The sequence below is a fragment of the Polyodon spathula genome, chromosome 4 (genome assembly GCF_017654505.1).
Source record: "Polyodon spathula isolate WHYD16114869_AA chromosome 4, ASM1765450v1, whole genome shotgun sequence".
Classification (NCBI taxonomy): domain Eukaryota; kingdom Metazoa; phylum Chordata; class Actinopteri; order Acipenseriformes; family Polyodontidae; genus Polyodon; species Polyodon spathula.
This window is the reverse complement of record NC_054537.1, coordinates 35,987,097-36,008,145: the sequence shown is the minus strand read 5'-3', so window position 1 is coordinate 36,008,145 and position 21,049 is coordinate 35,987,097. Positions and strand designations below refer to the sequence as shown.

The 21,049-nt window shown below is 36.7% G+C and overlaps 1 protein-coding gene across 3 annotated transcripts in view; it reads right to left on the bottom strand.

Moving 5' to 3' along the window:
• Positions 1-2,735: 2,735 nt before the first annotated feature.
• Positions 2,736-21,049, bottom strand: part of LOC121314482 (lethal(3)malignant brain tumor-like protein 3) — a 102,328-nt gene continuing 84,014 nt past the window's right edge. For all 3 annotated transcript variants that reach the window (XM_041247809.1, XM_041247810.1, XM_041247811.1), the window contains 3 exons: positions 13,947-14,116; positions 4,930-4,992; positions 2,736-3,912 (listed from right to left, as the gene is read on the bottom strand). In XM_041247809.1, coding sequence (XP_041103743.1) covers positions 3,745-3,912; positions 4,930-4,992; positions 13,947-14,116 — 401 coding nt within the window. In that variant the 3' untranslated portion in view covers positions 2,736-3,744. The remainder of the gene's footprint in view (positions 3,913-4,929; positions 4,993-13,946; positions 14,117-21,049) is intronic.

The following is a 21,049-nucleotide window of genomic DNA, read 5'->3' as shown; positions in this document are numbered from 1 at the left end:
CCCCCAAAAGCATTTCTTCTACCCCTCTACCAAGTTAACCCCTGAGGGACCCCCACCTGGGATCATCACAGTATTGTGCAAGTCATTATAGTGAGCATATATATAAATGACAAATATTTTGTTTATTCAAAAATGTTATGAAGTTTAGAGACTTCAATATATGTGCATTTTCAGTCCTTGATTCTTTGTACAGGTTGATGTAGACTGATAACCCTGAATCTTCAAAATGGAATGTATTTACTTCAGGCCCTGCCTCAAATAGCCCGCAAAGACCTCTTTTTGTACATTTCTGTTTTCCTAATTCTTATACTCTTCCAACTGCTATGTCAATACGTTATCAATTTCTTTCCCCTGAGTGTTCAATATTAAAACTCTCAGCTAATCGTGTTACATTTAGGAAGTGTTTTTAATCTGTTCAGTGGTATTTGCTGGGCCATTAGAAGTAGTGTGCCTGTGCTTTATGTGTCGTGCTTTATTAAAATCTCACAGTGTGTCAGTTTTTGAGATTATATTATTTGATATTAATGAAGTTATAGACTTCATTAATATTAAAAAGTCATCAAAGGGTATAGTAAGCAAATAACAAAACATATTGTAGTGATCTCGTTTAATGCAGGCAGGCGCATCACACAGGGCGAGGCAATCCACACACAGGTGGAGGGCCGGCACGGACCCGGGGCCTCTCGCACTGTGTAACGCGCTTGCCTGCGATAACCGAGATCGCTACAACGGTGGGAAGCAGGTACCCTGGCACAGTCGGACTGTAGCCTGGTAAGCAAGTCCAGGGCAGACTTGAGGTTGGCAGGGGAGAGTTTAGCGTGAACGGGGGAAGGCAGCAGCAGGGCTGGTAGGTGGCATAATCACACAAAAACATAAGCTCGATATACGCTCCTTGCAAAGGAGACATCTCTTTTGTTCAGCGGTATCGCCGCTATGCTTTCGTGCAAGAGGTGCGAACGCACTCCGTCTGTGTGTGGATTGCGCCTGGCTGCATTAATCGAGATCGCTACATTATATTGGATAGTTTATACTGTATAATGGAGCAGAAAGCAAATCTAATAGGGAAGTTAAATGTCTTGACTGACATATTTGACCATACAGAACTTAAATTGCATCATATATAATGAACTGTATAGCCTATACATAAAAAACATATGTAAACTATATAATACCAAAGGAATATAGCAATTAGGAGGCAAATTACACAAATATACTGTATTACAAATATTGTTCAGACATTCCTTGTCCTTTCCTTATCATTGTGTTAATTATCTCTTCTGCATTAAGTAAAGTGAACAAAGACTGTCTTACAGTAGGCCTACCTGCCTCACACAACTCCTATGGGATGCAATATTTCTACTAAAACAGAACAAAATCAAAACTTGGCGTAAGCGATTCATGGACTGTTACATGCTGCAAATAGCTCTGAGAAGGCTCCATGAGTTAAGAGCCACTGCTAGAAAGAGTCAGACTATTCTTTACAGTGAAGAGGGCTGCTCTAGCATTGTACCTTCAGGGATGTTTGACTCGAGTAAAGACATTTTCTTTCCGCCCCAACATTAAGATTTTCCTGTGTTGCAGATTATACAACCCTACCTGAACGTTACGCATTACATGCACATTCTACTGGGGTCTCAAAAGCCACTTATCATAAGCATAATTGTTAATATTGGTGGTCTCTCTATTTCTTTGAGGTGTGAAATGTCTTCAGGGAATGCGTAAAGAATTCAGATTATTTTAATGTGTTGTGTGGATAATCAATACGACATGGCTGTCTGATTTAACATAATACAGGATATTACCTATGATGCAAAACTTAAGCCAATCGGATAATTTTTTTTTTGAAAAAGTATAAAAATACAAAAATTCTGCATTTAAATTAAAGGAAAATTAGATTTCAAGCCTCAGTAATTAACCCTTTAAGCACAAACATTGTGAAGAGTAATGTACTTTAAGATTACAGTACAACTAAACTATAAATAGGCATAATTACACATAGTGTGGCTGTCTTTGTGATCACAGGGAATACCAAATAAACAGAATGTTTATGTTGTTTCTTTTACAGTAACCCTGGACTGAACACATTGAGGCAAACCTGTTGATAAGTTGTCCTTGTTTTAACACTGTACCCATTTGTTGTATAAGCACAGAAAAACTGACATGTAATTTGAGGTTTTATTTTTATTCTACTGACAATACAAAAAATAACAACACTCCTTCATCAATATGTATTTTCATTACTTCTTCGTTACAATAAATAAAGACTAAATGATAATCCAACTGCGTCAACTACTGTATGCAAGTTATTTCAAGGGATATTAAAATAGTGTAAACCATCATGTGAATGAATATTGGCTTTGTAAATAAATGCTGTTTTTTCTGTTTATTCTGTCTATTCCATACATTAAGTGTAATTAAATGTTATGTAAAAGATGCAGTTTTACAAATATGTACTACACATTTTATCTACTCAATATGTTTAAAGACATCTGTTCTAGTTTATAAAATGCCCTGTATTGTTAACCTATATTGCACATTATTTAAACTGCATGTGATTTAGAATTAAGTATCCACACATTATTTCTATGTATTACTACATTTACTTGCTTTTAATACAGTAACTCAAAATAACAGGTAGTGTGCTATACAGCTGTCCAAATATATTAAACAAAAGTTACTTTTTATAATTTTGACAGTATTGTTTTACAGATTTCACCATCTGAGATGTAAACGTATTTGTATTGCAAAGTCTAAGAAATATACATCTTTATTTGTTTTATCATGTATAATAAATGCACAGTAATGAACCTTAGCTTAGTAGAAAACAAAAATCACTGTTAATGAAACTTGTATTACAGCAGGAGGAGCAATGATTGAGAGTTCTTTCAGCTGCAAGAGATTTTGTAAAGATGCTGGCAATTTCCTTTTTTATGTAAATTACAGTACTTCGTAATTATGTGTAATGACAATCAGGATTAAACTGGTTTATACAAATACAAACCTCAAAAAGCAGGTAAAAAAAATCAATGTCACACCTGGAACAACTACAAAATTGTTAAAGTGGAGTGACACTGATTGCACTCTGAAAGCCAGAACTGCTTTACTGAACTCATAGCAATATAAATGCAATTTTCCAGAGCTGAACAACATTTTGCACCGATTCAAAATAAATATTCTCTTCAGGCTGCTTGTATGTAATATACTTACAATATAATAGATACTATAAATCACTTACAATAAATAAAACAAATGCTTAACTATATTAAAAACATATGTGTATTTACTTCACAAAACAGCAAAACCTACAATGGATTTAAATTAACTTTTGACTGACTTTTACCTGTTGTTGTTTCTTTATATGGTTAACACCTGCATGGTGCTACAATACAATGCTTTAGTTTTGTTGATTGTCAGTTCTTTAAGTAACTCTGTAAAACAAAAAATCACTTAAGCAAATACAATCTATAAATAATGCATGTTCTGTGCAGTTTATTAAGCCATTCAATCCCAGTTCCATTAAAGGCAACCAAGAACAGGAGGCTGTGTCCAGTGTCTTTAGTAGTGTGAATTACACTACACAAGAAATATAAAAATAGTAGAATCCATGATTATCCTTTGCCAATGACAGCTTATCCAGTCATTGCAAAAACACATGTATCCTTGGTCCCTTTAACAGTAATAAATCATCAAAGCCGAATGCACAGTATACAGATGGGCTGCTTGGTAGATGTGTGATGATTTACTTCATGTATCAAGCTCAGCATTTCCAGATTCCATTTCTTTGCTCATGTCTTCAGCATTCTTGAACATCAGAATGGAATTGTAGATCTTCAGAGCAGGGCCCAATTTGACGCTCATTATCTTTACGATGTCCACTTGGCTGAGCAGTAAGAATGCTTTTCCGTCAATTTGCTGTAAAACAATATGGAAGGTCATTACTGTTTTCTGAAGCTTCACTTGTACAGCTGCAAGACGCCAGTGAAAAAAAATACCAAATTGAGCAATATTTGATGTTACCAAAAAAAAAAAAAAAAAAAACAACAATTGTAAATAAAACACCCAGTATACATAATTTTTATTTCTATCTATGTGTGTGTGTTTTTTTTAATTTTTAAATAAAACCTATAGGGAAGCTGTTTAAAATAAATAAATACATAATCAATGGTCAAATGTTTTTAGTAAAACTAATAGCCACTTTACAATTCTGTTCCGCTAGTACAATAAAAACTAAACTGAAAAGTTTACCTAATGTCTGTAATATGCAGAGTGAATATGTACATTTTTCATTACATTCTGTTACTATAAACCTTTTTATGTTAACAGTAACTACGTTCTTTAGAACAGTATTTAAGTTTCAAAACGTTAAGCTGTTCATTTTAATAAAAATATTATTGTTTCACATAATGACAACATCCCCCTTCATTACAATACAGTTTGAAGCAATTATAAGATTCATATTAACTATCAATAGCTAAAGTTATTCTCATTAATCATAATTTAACACATTTTAACAGAACTGGGATTAAAGTCTTTCAGAGCTTTAGCTGCATGTTGAGTTTTCTGGACAAACACGTTTGCATGTCATCTGCATGTTTCTGCAGATTTGCTAATCTACTACTAATATTTTGGATTACAACTCCAGGTTCTCTCACTGTGGCTGCATACCACGTACCAAAAGAAACACAATCTGGAAATCTTCCACAACATATTCACGCTTAATTGGTTTTTAAGCTTTTGTGGAGTGTACCGCATTCCCTAAAGTTGTAATGTTTGACACTTACAAATTAATTCTCCAGTCTGTACTGAAAGCTATACGGCACCTGTTCCACTAAATTAACTACACATTTATAGAAGGGACATAAAATTCATGACTTTGCTTTGTGGACCTGCAACACTTGGGAGTCTCCTAGCAATGTTTATTCTGCTTACCTCTTCCTTAAATTGCTTAGCTTGCTCCTCACATCCAGGGAGAGAATGCACAAAGCTAGCCACCTAGATAAAATGATAGCATCATATTATTATTTATATAAAAAGCAACAGTATAATTGTGCACATCCTTTACACTGTATGCTCTCAATGCAAACATTAACCCTTTGTGGTCTTATGTCAGACCCGGTCCAACAACAATTTTCCCTTTCCAGTCCAATGTTGGACCCTGTCCGACATCATCAAAAAGACGTCAAGCACAGGTCTCTAGTCGTTTTTTTCTCTAGAAAAAGCAGAGAAAACCTTTCAATGGCCAAGTGAGACCGATAGGAGCCGAAAGAAGCCAAAAAAAAAAAAAGGTGTATCTGAGCAATACAGATAGGCCCTTGCACCACAGAGATAACACGGACACAAACAAAGGAGCTAGCTGCTTCTGCATTCAGCGCGCAAAGAATATAAAGGACATTTGCACAGCTTTTTGAGATGTTATAGTAATAAAATAATGACTTGGATCGCATTATTGAGGAGTTTGGTGATAAAACGAGTGATCAGGAGAGGAGTTATCAGTATGCACGTCTATAAAGAGGTATGTGAAAAATACAGCGAACAAGGGGTGGGGCATGGCTGGAGATGCAGTACTGATGTCCTTTTGCTATTCAGGGCCTTTTAAACCTGTTTTACTATGAAAAAAAAAAAATTTAACAGCACGTGTGAAAATAAATTGGAGTTGACACGCCTTGACAAGCGCTGAATAAATGGACCTCTAAGGGTTAAAAAAACCAAAATAAATTAAAATCCACACAGTTACAGTGACACACCTCAGGGACATAAAATATGTAAGCAATTAATATGGTAAACTACCATCTACTATATAATTAACTATCAGCAACAGACTCAATCAGCAACATTTTGGTGCAGTGCTGTAACTGTAGCTAGACGGGAATGAAAAACTAAAATACTCAATTTGGACACTGTTATACTGTATACGTCAAATATGCTGTAGTACCAAGGGCCATGGTTGGTCTATTTTTTGTAAACAGCACCAGGGGCCGATTTTTCAAAACTTTGGCAATTGGATATCGGCGTTTGATTTGGATTACGTTGTGAAATTGAGTTTTTCAAAACATCAGAATGCGACTGGGATTACTGTGATCCGGATTTCACTTTGGTAATCCGATCGCACTTGTAATCACGATTAAATGTTGCAATTGGGTTTTTCAAAATGATCATAGAACATCGATATTTTGTTTGAATTGTCATAGTAAACGCACACTATATGTCCAAACAGACTGTTATAATATAATATTTACATTAAGTTTTGTATACATGTAAGCAAAAAGGAAAAACACATATTTAGTGGTATAGCTTTAATAAAAAAAAAAAAGCATACACATACGCCTTCATTTAAGTCTTGTCTGAGAGATGCTGAAAATGTCTAAAAACACTTATCCTTTTTTCAGAAGTTTTATTTTTATTCAATTTAGATTTTGTTATTTAATTTCTGCTAAATAGGCATAAATAAATGCATTATATGTGCACTAACATTAAAATGATTTAGATTTTTTTAAAAGAAAATAATATAACAAATAATATAACAAATACAAAGTTGTGTGTTAATCATTACTACCACAATCTTATTGCTTTTGTTAAATTACACTACATCATAAATAAATCCTCTTAAAAAAAACTATTATTAAAAACTAGCCTATTCATAAAATTGGATTCAGTAATCGTGATTATTTGTTATCTGGATAAATGTAATCCAGGAGTGACATTTTTCTGAAAAACTGGATCAAAATTATCCAGATAAAAGTATTCTCAATCACAAAATATAGGATTACAAAATCCAGATCACTTTGATCCAGATTAAAAAATTTGAAAAACCGGCCCGTGAAGATTAAAGAGGGATTGTTGATCAGGTATGCATTCCCAACTCAAACCAGCAGTGGTGCTAGAGAACTTACCTATGATCTTTCAGTGTGGAATGAGAAGTGGGACATGAAGGATGCAATATTTCTAAGTGGACCAACAAGAGCTTGATGTTGTTTGAAAACAAAATAATCAACTAAGTTATTATTGCTAATTTACAAATACAAGTAGCCATGCAGTGAACCACCACTTATGATATTTTTATATTAATGGTAATTGTTCTACTCATGATTCAGACTCTGTCAAAAAGCGTTGAGATTTTGTGAGATTTTGGTTGTGCTTTTTTGTTTTCTAAAAAAATGTGAAGAGAAAAGCTAAACTAAAAAAATGTTCAAATAATTTATTTTTGTGATGAATTGGTTGTCTTTTTCACTCGAATAAATGCATATGGGTCTGTTTGCAACCAATACAAGCGGTCTCTATCTTCTCAACTGGTAAATATCAACACTATATTTAAACAAACTGCTTTCCAAAAGAAATCTATCAAACCAAACAAAAGCACCCTAACTAATTAATTCCATTGCTGCCAGAATAGACGTGGGGAATATGGCTGGGGTATTGACTGAATAATTTGATGATCAATCAAACCCCAGCCACATGATATACAGTACCTATAGAAAATCTACACCACCTTTCAAAATGTTCACCTTTTGTTGCCTTATAGCCTGGAATTAAAATAGTTTTTTTTTTTTTCATTTATCTACACATCCTACCCCACAACTTCCAAGTGAAAAAATATTCTAGTAATTTGATTGAATTAAATGAATTAAAAATAAAAACTGAATAGCAATCATAAAATTAGCTCAGGTGTAACCAATCACCTTCAAAATCACACACCAAGTTAAGTGGCCTCCATCTGTGTTAAACTGTAGTGATTCACATGATTTCAAGATAAATTCAGCAGTTCCTGTAGGTTCCCTCTGCTAGGTAGTGCATTTCAAAGTAAAGACTCAACCAGGAGCACCAAGGCGCTTTCAAAAGAACTCCAGGGCAAAGTTGTTGAAAGGCACACATCAGGGGATGGGTATACAAAAAAGGCCTTGAATATCCCTTGGAGCATGGTCAAGACGATTATTAAGTGGAAGATGTATGGCACCACCAAGACCCTGTCTATATCAGGCCGTCAGTTCAAACTGGATGACCGCGGAAGAAGGAGACTGATCAGAGAGGCTACCAAGAGGCAAATAGCAACTTTGCAAGAGCTACAGGCTTTTATGACCAAGACTGGTGAATGTGTGCATGTGACAACAATATGCCAAACACTTCACAAATCTGGCCTGTATGGTAGGGTGGCAAGAAGGAAGCCATTACTTGAGAAAGCCCACTTTGAATCCCGTTTGAAGTATGCACAAAAACACTCGGGAGTTTCTGTTACCATGTGGCAAAAAGTTTTGTGGTCTGATGAAGCTAAAATGGAACTTTTGTTTGGTGCAAACCCAACACAGTGCATCACCCAAAGAACATCATCCCTACTGTGAAGCATGGTGGTGGCAGCATCATGTTAAGGGGATGTTTCTCACTGGCAGGGACTGGGGCACTTGTCAGGATAGAAGGGAAAATGAATGGAGCAAAGCACAGAGAAGTCCTTCAGGAAAACTTGCTGCCTTCTGCAAGAAAGCTGAAACTGGGATGGAAGTTCACCTTTCAGCATGACAACGACCCAAAGCACACAGCCAAAGCTACACTGGAGAGGCTAAGGAACAAAAAGGTAAATGTCCTTGAGTGGCCCAGTCAGAGCCCCAACCTAAATCCAATCAAAAATTTGTGGCATGACTTGAAGATTGCTGTCCATCAACGCTCCCCAAGGAACGTGACAGAGCTTGAACAGTTTTGTAAAGAAGAATGGTCAAATATTGCCAAATCTAGGGTGCAAAGTTGGTAGAGACCTATCCCAACAGACTCACAGCTGTAACTGCTGCCAAAGGTAATTCCACCAAGTATTAACTCAGGGGGTTAGAGACTTATCCAATTACGGTCTTTCAGTTTTGTACATTGAATATATAATTTTTTTCTCAATAAAAACTTTTTTTTCCCCTTAACAGTGTGAAGTATGGCGTGTACATAAGATAAAATCCTTATTTAAATGCATGAAACTCTGAGGCACTGACACAACAAAATGTGAAAAAAGTTCAATGGGGTGTAGACCTTCTATAGGCACAGCATAAAGGAAGCCAAATCCTTTGCTGAGTTGGAGGAGTTTGAGGAGAGGTTAGAGGTGTGCTCATGACTGCCTGGAAAATAAGGAGTATTTTATTGACTGAAAGGACTTGTTTTGTTTAACCACTTTATTTTGGTCCCCGTGTTTTTGCTTGTTTTTGTTAAATGTGTGCATTTGTTCTTTAACTGCAGCGTTCTGTCTCTGAGTCTCAAAGGTGCCGGTAACAGCTTGGGCCAAACTGCAAAGTGCAGGTCAATTGAACGGAGGTAGAAAGCTTTAAGCCCAATGACATTACCAATCAAAGAAACATTGACTGGTAAAATACATCACTGTTTTCTGACAGGTTTATTGACCCCGATAGGACAATTATGTGCACCATTTTCTAAATGTCTAGATAGGACAATTATGTGCACCATTTTCAAAATGTCTGGTGTGGTTTGCAGAGCACTTATTGTTGTTGTACAGTACAATATATTGTTGCTGTGTAATACTCTGGGGCATCTAGTAGTAATTACTTTAGATTCATCAACATTAATCGGCTCCTGCAGATGCACATTAAGCAATTACTTTATTGGTGAATCTGAGAGTCCTGACCTGAAATCGCATTTGTGCAGAAAAAAAAAGTAGACTCAGGAAGTCTGACCCTGATGCGTTGCTAGATGAAACTGAGATACATAATTGCGTGCAGAGAACCCCTGTAGAAATAAACATTCTACTACCAAGCAGTGTGTGGAGGAAAAAAACAAGGGAGTTCTTTTTTTGTCTTATATACTGCCCCTTTTAAATACAGGTCAACATCCATGCTGTTTTAGCCATACAAACTCAAACGTGGAACACAGTTGTTCTGAAGGGCTCTTGTTTAAGAGTGTTTTGGCGTAAGTGTTTACATTATGCCTTGCTTGATCAGTATTTGGGCATGGTCTTTCTATTATGTTAACTAGATCATTCTTTGATTGCCAAGGGTCATCTTTTCTGTAAATACATGTTTTATCAATTCCCTCTATACCTCAGTCTCCCTTGAGGTTAGCAACCTCTTTTGAATACTAGATGGTATTTTTCAGCTACAGTGCCTGCTATCACTGTCCAACCAGGCAAAATTCATGTACGTTTTCCTTTTTAAAGGGCATATAATATATCTGAAACAAAAATACACTGGAAATGTGAAAAAACGACAAGTTATCAAAAGTGCCATTTAAAGTGGAGATATCAAAGTAGAAACAACTGGGGCAATCTTGGACCCCACTGCTTTCACAGTTGTGCCTATTTACTTTGTGCTGGGCAAGGTTGCCCCAATGGGTTCTTGAAACTTGGCTTGTGTTTTTGATATCTCCACTTATAATGGCTGAGCACGTTTGACAATTTCTCACATTTCTAATATGTGTTTTTGTTATAGATTTCACTTATTTTTTCATTTAATGGATAATAACACACACACTACAGAAATAGCAAAATTATTCAACCTATATTGAGGCAATGTATTGTCTTTGGATAAGGTAAATCTAAATAGCTTAGTCAGTTGAAAGGGTTAAAATGTGAATCTGTGTAGCGTAGCGGTTAAGTATGACTAGTTAGTTACTAGTTATATCTATACACACACACACAAACACACACACACAAACACACACAGTGCTGTAAAAAAGTATTTGCCCCCCCTGACTTTCTTCATTTTTCATATTTCTGACACTGAATGTTATCACATCTTCAACCAAAATCTAACATTAGATAAAAGGGACCCTGAGTGAACAAATAATACAACATTTTGACACATATTTCATTTAAAGTTATGCAACACCCAATGCCCCATGTGAAAAAGGAATCGAAAGCAATGAACTGATATGTATGTGCATGCAAATATAAAAAAAAAAAAAAGCAGTGCTTCACTTGCTTGAATCAGTTTTACATTTAATGTACTTTTATATAACGCTTCAGTACTGCCGTCAGATGTGCTTTGCAGAGTGACGCTATTTTTAAATAAATGTTTAGAGTGCAATATATGTACATGTATTGCTGTTTTTATAAACATCTCAATGCTCATTAATACAAACCATTGCTATGTTCCCCAACTCTTCAGATGAACGGGCTTCTACTGTATGTTATTCTTAGTTCATTTTTAACTGTTGTTGAAATGATATAGTGTGTTCCGGCACATTATCTGGGGCGACTCAAGCATGGATATTGTAATGTTTTCATGTTTAGGAAGCAGTACTCAGGGAGGCGGTGTTGAATTCTTAAAATGTTTGTTTTATTTGAAACTACAGAGGATGTGCGTCAGAGGCTGTAATTCACAGCACCAAAATAGTTACCCTACGTTTTAGTCTTGGCACTTTCACTGCATATTCTCTCCGGTCACAGTTCGCTCGCTTGCTCAGGTTGCACACACAGTTTCTCATTCAAGTTCAGCGTTGGACTGTCTCCAGTCCCCAGGCTCATGCACCCCCTTATTATATAAAGAAATAAATAAATGCTCATGTATTGATTTATGTGTTCATTTATTTATTTATTTATTTATGTTTTACTTTTATTAAATATATAGAAGCTATCCTTCAGCATAGCTAATTCTCAGAAATGAACATTCCTTTTTGTCCAGTGGGGGCCACAAATAGCTTTACTCTCATCAACCAGTATATAGAGAGGAACCTTGCACCAATAGGGACCACAGTGAGCATTACACTGACAGGAAACCAACATTTCTGAAGATGTTGATGTTGATGATGATGACGACTCGAAAAATCTCCAAAATATAACAAAGTCCCAAGAATTCTCAGCTGGCTGACTTCATCTTTTAAAATACTGCTCGTTTTCTCAACTAATCCTGTAGCACTGACAGTAACGCAACACGCTTGCAAACTGGAGGTATTAGATTCAAATCCCATGCATGCCAGACCTTTTTTTATATTTATATAAAATTGTTTTTTTTCTGGCAAATGTTCCATTTTAAAACAGAAATAAATCTTTATTATAAATTATATAGACGTAACAACAAGTGCGTTCCCTAGTATATTTCCCTGTTGATATAACAAGCTAATTGTCATTAAACTTGGATGTCCAGTAATATACATATCCGTGGATAAAAGTGCCTGGGGTCTTCAAAAAAACGGGAAGAGAAGAAGATGATGATGATGATGATGATGATGATGATGATGATAAAGAAAGATTTTTACCTTACTTTGGCAACTTCTTTCTCTTACTGTACAGTGACAATGATTTTTCATGATAAATCTCCCTCCCAACCTGTGAGGATGCTGTGTAAAGGGAACAGATGTGCCCTGGACTGGATGGCTAGATAATTCATTCCTAGGGTTAGGTGGAAGTCGGCCATCTAGAAAGGGGGTGTAGCTATGGTACACAAAATCATCGACCCGGAAGGGAAATTACGTAGCAGCCGCAGATTGGAAGAGTTGTTGAAATCGTTAACCAAGGGGCCATGATTGATGGTATAAAAGGGGACGGAGCGAAGTGATCTGTTCCTTTATTATGTTATTATGGTTAACGCTAAACCGGAAGGAGACCCATATTGTAGTCATGAATGTTTTGTTTGTTTTGTCGTGTCTAAAAACTGTTTGTTTGTTGTTATTAGAATGCTAACACGATCCAGAGCTGTCGCTAAAGGCCAGCACCAAACCCGGACAACACTGCACTTGTGTCACAATTAGCTGTATTTGCACCACGAGCACCATAGCACTCACTGTGGACTTGTGATCGTGTTTATGTTGTGTGTGGGTGTTTAGATTTCGGGACTATTATTATTTCAGGGCCAACCCGTGGATTACAAAAGAGCAATATGCATACCACTGTGTATTGTCTGTTATCATTATTGTTTACTGTTTTGTCATCAGACTTTGGATTATAAAAAAATAAACCTCCATTTCACCAGTACTTTGTTGTCTGTCATTGTGTTTAGCACTGTATCACCCCTACACCTGCGCACTGCAACCACTTTGCCACAGATGTATTGAATTTTTTTTCTAAATTTCACCTAAGAGTGTTGGGAACTACAAATTAAAAGTGAAATGGTGCTTTTGGCTGATTTACTTTTGCTGCGCCTATACCCTGAAAACATGTAAACTATCCTTGCTGTGTACAGTCTGGCTGTTCTCACGCTTTGCTGACAACTTGGCGAGAGGAACTACCGTTCTTCTCAATACAGTTGTTCAATTGAACCTTTAGTAGGATTGGTCCATGTAAAAGTGTTGTAGAATAAATCAGAGAGAAAATAAATAGAGGATACATGATGGTTCTAAGTGCATAACGCAACAACAATCAAAGAGTGAATGAAGGCATTAGCAGAGAGGGATATCTTTATCCCAGGAACTGATTACACCATTGTGTTTTCTGTTTAGCAAAGTAATGAACCATTTCTGAAAGTGCTGAACCGGGCTGTCGGTATCAAAGAAGCATTTAGGAGGTGCACTTGGTCAGTGTTCCATTTCCTATAACGGGTGAAAGGCAGCTTTTTCTAAAATGTGTTTTCACACACAGGAGCTGGCCATTGAAATACGGCCAATAAACACCCATTTGTTTAAGATAAAAAAAAAACTAAACCTTTGTTATTAAAAGTTCTTGGAGGGGTGGAATATAAGAGATTTAGCAGAGATGGTAAAATACCAAGGACAGAGGTGAATGCAGACGAGAGCGTGCTCATTGAGTTTAATGACACAGAAAGATGGCTCAAGGGATTATTTCACTAGAACATGAAGCCTTTCACATCACTGATTTGGCTGCAGCCCAGTTCAGAGATTAAATGACTGTTGAGAGTCCTTAGCGAGATGAGATTTTGTGGTTTCTGCTTTTTTCCTAATGTACAGGTTTCTACATTCTGTATGAAACAGGGACACCCAGTACACAGCTCATATCTTATAAAAAATGTTAATAATCAAATTATTATAATTAAGTCTGTCTTTGTCATACACAACACTGTAATTCAGAAGCCTACCTCATCAGCAGTCCAGTTTGCAACGCGGCTGGCTTGTACCCCTGCCACTCCAGGCAGCAGTTTGCAGTGCTGCTCCCAGCAAAGCGGGAGGTCACGATTGGGTTGAGCAGACATGGCTGACAGGAAGACAGACTGGTGAAGAGCCTGCTGCATGTTGTCAACACTGTAGTCTGCAAGAGAAAATAACAGCTACTGGTTAACTGAATGAAATGACAACTGGTAAGTTACCTATAATGTAAAGAGCACAAACATCAGTAAAATGCAGATGCTCCCAAACTCAGCTGCAACATGAATGTCAAAATGGCTGAAATTTAGACCATAAAAGCAACAGATATATTTGAGGACCCTACAGAATTACAGTAAAACCAGCATAATCCAGCCCATCTACATACCGGCATTTTGTATAATTCAGCATGATTTTTGGGTCCCGAACAAATCCCTATTGAAATGGATTGTGTAATACCCCATACACAAACGAAAGCAAGATGTTGCATATACTCACATGTCCTGCTGCACCAGTGTGAATTGTGCAGTTTTTATATTAAAAATTAATTAACTTTTACCAAAATCACCACAAAGAGCTATGTGAAAAATTTTAAACTGCAAGACAAACTGTTTCATACATTCTGAAAACAAAAGTTGCCTACTTAAAAGCAGCACGAGAAAACTGCCACAATGTTCCAGTCCCAAGCACAGCAGGATTGTACAGGTTTTACTGTGCTGCAAAACAGTGGTTTCTTTTAACACCAATGTTACGTTACATTTAAAATACTGTATTAGGTTTATAGCAACATACATGCCAGAGAGTAAAATGTGCCAAGGGAGCACAATGAATAAAGGCATTAAAAGAATATTTTATTATTTTTGAAGAATTAGATGGCCTTCCTAAAACTGTACAGACTGCTGCCAGGAGCCTGTCATTTAAATAAGTGAGTGTAGCAGGGGGAGATCTGTGCTGACTCTGCTGGGGTGTTCACAGGGCTGCAGGAAGAGGGCGGCACTCGTCCAACAACCGCCTGTTAGTCATGGCAGTGACACGGGGAGGTGGGAAAGTGGGTGTGTGGACTTTCCCCCTCTCCGAAATACTGAGAGGCGAGTCTTGGGAGATTGTTGGCCCTATAAAATAACGCTCCACTGTTTCCTCAGGTCTGCCCACTTAGACGCGCCAAGAGTGCGGAAGCTCTGATTCAGGACCGGGAATCAGCCGGGAGAAAAAGAAAAAGAAAGAGTTTCACAGCGAGACAGTGGAGAGCGGGGAACCCTTGGGCACACCCCGGCGTATTGTAAAAGAGCAGGCTAGTTAGCCGGCAGTGTAGAACGGTGATCCTGGTTGCACGGGTAGCGGTGACTGGGATATAGCTGTCAAGTGCAGCACCTTTTTTCTTTGTAGTTTTGTTACTGTTTTATTTTCCCTGTTTCTTTGTGCCTTCTGTTTTGAATTATTGTTTCGAAGCACCTGCAACAGCACTGGTATTGTGTACCATCGCTTGGTATTTCTGTGGCTCTGTTTACCATCGTTGGTAAGCGGACCACGGACCCACAGCGCCATCTGCGGGCGAAAAGAAAAAGAGCACCCCAAAATAAAACTGGGCACCTGTGCGATGTTGCCAAAACCACCTGTCTGTCTCCTGTGTCAGTGAATTACCCACCACCCTTCCACAGTGACACAGGACTTTAGAGCACCTGACCCAGCCAGGTCCAATAGGAATAAAGAGCTTCTCTGAACTCTCAGCAGCACAGCCACCAAGGGCTTTCTCTTTAGACCTTTCTACTGGCTAAATACAAATAGTAAACTACCCAATTAAGCAATGCAAATTCAAACAGAAGCGAAAAATCATTCACAATTAAGGAAACGCTGTTAGCTATATATGAAATAAAGATCTACTGTAGCTGCAGACAGCATGTCATATTCTAGCATTAACTTCGAAGCAGCTGAAGATTATTGCACCCCTTATTTTACATAACTGACTTCATTGACAAGCACACTCTTAATAATCAGCAGCACTTACAATCTAAGTATGGAAGCTTAAAGATCTACCCTCCTTTCAACACTTAATTTTAAATGCCAGAACAGTACACTTCCATGAACTGTACATATGAATGCATGATTGAAAAGGAAACAGTTACTGTTCAGGTTTATATTTTTCAATGTATTTTTTAACGGTCACCTTATCAGACAATTGTAATCATATTTGCTTAGGTTGTGGTCATGGAAAATGCTGTGTCTGTTTCCCGAAGTGGCCGACATGCCCTCAATCAGGTATTTACTGCTAAAATTATACAGTGGAACCCTCCTACTAGGGCCACCAGTGGTCATTATTCACTCACTGACCTATGACCCTGAATGACAAGTTTGGGTACAGCCATTGCTACTGTCATCTTTTGATGGTAATACAGTAGGAATATCAGTGCGTCATTTGCTTAGCAACGGGCTTAATGACCACGAACCTCGTTGCCAGTTTTACGGTGTTATGGTTTTATTCAATGATGTACCGAAAGAAGTTATTGAAAATATAAATGCTGCACAGTTATTAGTTATTCTCTAAAACGACGTTGGAGATGGCTTATGGTACAGAAATGAACATTCAATTCTCTGGCAACAGGTCTGGTGGACATTCCTGCAGTCAGCATTCCAACTGCACGCTCCCTCAAAACTTCAGACATCTGTGGCATTGTGTTGTGTGACAAAACTGCACATTTTAGAGTGGCCTTTTATTGTCCCTAGCACAAGTTGCACCTGTGTAATGACAATGCTGTTTAATCAGCTTCTTGATATGCCACACCTGTCAGGTGGATGGATTATCTTGGCAAAGGAGAAATGCTCACTAACAGGGATGTTAAAAATATGTGCACAAAATTTGAAATAAATAAGTTTTTGCGCATATGGAAAATTTCTGGGATCATTTCAACTCATCAAACATGGGACCAACACTTTATATGTTACGTTTATATTTTTGTTCAGTGTATTATTACTTTGTAATCTTTATGTAATTAACCCCAATCAAACAATTTACTTCAAACCAGTTCATTGACCTTTTGCTCCAACTGCATGTCAAGTCCAGGGCTGGGATTAAATAAAAAATGTATGGTGCTGCCCTACCTATACTTTATAATGGCTATGACACCACCTTAATTTTGATTTAAACCAGGCCATAGTCAAACCTTAAAGACACGATCTGACTGTCCCAATCTGACTGTCTCAGATTCTTTTGATATAGAATATAGAGGTACCTGGATATGTTTTTGGAAGAATCCCACAATATTAACTCTCAGGTTGTCTATTTTTAAATGTTGGGTCTAAAATGATGGTTGCCAATGATGAATGAAAACAAGCACTAACAAGTGTATCTTTCAAAGTATTCAAGATATCTTCTTGATACTCCCTACATACAGAAATGTTCTATGGTCTATTGCTGACCATGGATGCAATGCAATGCAATGACGGCAATAAAAACACTATATAGTACTTGCGTGAACTTCTGAACCACTGTAGTTACCACCTTCCCTATAGGCCTGGTGACAGAGTATGCGCTAAGGGGGGGGAGGGGGGGGGGGGGGCAAGTTGTTTTGGGGGGTTCATTATGGAAAAGGCCAAGTCAAATAACTTGTATTCACCACTATTATGTGTTACACTTCACTATGGCCACAAATAAATAAATAAATACTATTACCGCATGATACTATGAAACACTCACACATCAATAATTACTCTAAATGCCATACTATACTGAATGTATTAGCAACCCTTACTTCTGAGCTACAATTTGAAATGAATACAATGAATACAGTGACAGGACAAACTTGCATATATAAATGTATAAGCTCTAGTAAAGACACACTGTTTTTTTTCTTTCTATTAGTTACCAAGTCAGCTGCAAATTACCTGTTGCACTTACTGCATAAATAAATAAAGAGTAAATAAATAAAATGACCTGTAGGGGAAATGACACTAAGCAATTTGTGCTGCAATATGGCTGCAATATGACTCTGTCCTTGAAATGCGCACATTAGAAGACATCACATACTGTGAGAAATGGGGACCCTACAAAGGGGGTTGCTGATGGCGGGTATTAATGGTACTAATTAAAAAAGAAAAAAAAAAAAGAAAAACCTTTTAATGTTCCATAAATAACGCATATTATAGTTTTGTTTATATTATTTTATACAGTTTGGCAAGCCATGTTTTGGACAGACTGGTCCTCTTTGGCAATACAGAAAGGTCTTTCTAGGACTTATAATGCGATTAGAGTTTTGAAAAATATATTTTAATCATGTGCCAGCAATGTGAAGCATCAAGATCATGCTAAACATGCTGTGAGCTGGTTAAAGAAAACTGCTTTTTTCTTAACAGTTATTTCAATTCAAGACCTGCAGACAGGCAAGACTGATTTCTGGTTCAATAACCTACAATATAACCAGTCTGATCAGTTACGAACAGGTTTAACAGGAGTCTGATTTCTCACATTGCTGGCCATTACTATATATATATATATATATATATATTATATATATATATATATATATATATATATATTATATATATATATTGGACCAAAAACTAAACTGATTGACGATTTTTTTCCTCAAGACAGAGGAGTTCTCTACCTGTGTCTTTCAGTTAAGCCTGTTTGACATATGGCAACACTATAGATACTGTACATAGTTTAGCTGGTAATAATTTACTCAGAAGCCAGTTTGCTGTTCCATAAATTATTTGCTGTCTAGATGCAGGTAAACCTTGCTAAATTTATTAATTCTAACAAAATGCCATTAATGAGCGGGCAAAAAATGTGCCAATTAAAGGATAAAATGCGCTTGTTTAAGCAGAGGGATACATTTTACAATTCTAGTTGTTTAACCAAACATATTAAAGGAAGATAAAATTGCATAAAATTAGTACAGAAATGAAGGTAGTAGCCAAAACAATTTTCCTGCTTGACTGAAGTTTCTTAAATGTTTTACTATTTCACCTGAGTTTTGAGGTAGGTTTGAGGTTATGGATGACTAACATGATAGTAGCCTGAAGAATTATTTGCATTTAAAAGACATGTTGATGACATCATCATCACATGTATTGGCAGAAATAGATATTTTAATAATAGATGTTTGAAAATATTTCAAACCTAAAAAACTACTTGAATACAGACTATTAAACTCTTCAGCCAGTTGACAGGCAGCAGCAACAGGGTACTCAAACAGTCTGGTCATGTACTTCTTGCTTGCAAATGCACGTGCCACAAATTAAGTGCTAATCTGATTTTTTTTGCTGACAGTGAGGACAGCAATAAGGACGCAGAAAATACCACTGCATACAAATAGGAAATTCACAGGTTAAAGGTACGAGTCATATTCCCTATATAGGGTTGGCTCTGGTGCGGAGACTCAGAACACCTGCCAGCTAAGGAATCAATTACATACATACCAATTAGAAAATGGAAAAATGTACCATCTGATGGCAATGGAAGGGAGACAAATCTATGAAGTTTATTTTGTAGTTACAGCTCTGTTTAGTTAGTGGAAAATGTATTGTCTCACGGTATGGCTATTAGCTACCATAAACTTTCAACAAACAATACACAATACATTTTCTTCTAGGTAAACAGAGCTGTAGCCACAAAAGATTCTTTATAGATTTGTCAGATTTTACAGATGATACATTTTTATATTTTCTAAGGTGACCCTGTAAGCTTGAAGTTTCTACTATTGATTATAAAACAATGGTAATTTTGTAGTTGATTTATCTTAAATTACAGTTATCACAATGTTGGCCGCCTCTCTTTAAGACAACCACAATAAACAGATTGCATTCCTGCAAATTATTCTGAACAAAAGTGTCCAGAGGGCAAGGCAGTTGGAAATATAATACAATGACAACATGCCAGTTGCTAAGCTGACTCAGCCTGACAACAGGCCCCTCAGGAGGAAACCCTGTCATTCCTAATATTGAACATCTCTTGGGCAACGAGCTTGATGTAATGGAGGATTTCATCCACCCCAGAAAAGAAATGATACCAATGCCAAGTGCTGTCAACAAGCTACAAATCAGCCAGGGCAACAGAGCTACATAGCACAAGGTTAGGATATAACCAGCAGTCAAACTACATTAACTGGAAGCCCAGCAGCTACAAGTGAAGTCAAGGATTCAACAGGACTTCAGTTTTTTTTTTTTTTTTCAACGAATGTCAACATTTACAGGGAGCTGTTTAGTTCTGCTATGCTGCTCTTCAGAAGATGTAGGCTATTTGTTCTGTGCTATTCAGAGCTTCAAAGCAATGTTAGCTAGCATTATACACAAAGCGTACTTTTAAAAAGGCAGAATTTTTACATGTTTTGATTTTTTTTTTTTTTATGTAAAGAAATGAATTATGAATAGAGCAGATCTTTCACAAACCAACTGACTTACAATTGAGTTACCCCGTTGTGCTTATAATCAACTAAGGACTCAAATTAAACTAAAGAACCCTTCAGTATGGTTAATATAAACCTTTTCCTAAATAGGAGAAACAAATCTGGCAACAGAAATCGAGGCAAGTAAAAGATAAAGCATACAATTAAGGCCTGCAAAAATGTGACAGATTATTTACAGTTTACCTGCAGGCTGTAAGCATTGACATATTTTTTTTTCAGCTGCATAGGACATGGATTTTAACAATGTTATCAGAGTAATACAACAAGTGTGGAGAGATCAAGCATCGAATAACACTCTCTCTCTCTCTCTCTCTCTCTCTCTCTCTCTCTCTCTCTCTCTCTATATATATATCTCTCTCTCTATATATATATATATATTTTTTTAATAAATGTCATTTTGGAATTGATCTTGCATTAGAAATAATGTTGCATTGTTTAATTTAGGATTAAACGTGACTCATTTTTATTATATTTAAACATTTTAAGCATTAAAAAAAAAAAAAAAAAAACTGATTTTTTTCAGAGTTTAATGAGGCCTACAATGGTAACAAACTTTTTACAAACTTGTACAATGCATTTACATTTTCACAGATATGTCAATTTAAAGCATTATATGTTTAAGTGCCCAGAGACCTTTAAACCATGCAAATCAATAATGTTATCCTTTATATCTTTGCTAATAATCTGGGTTTATA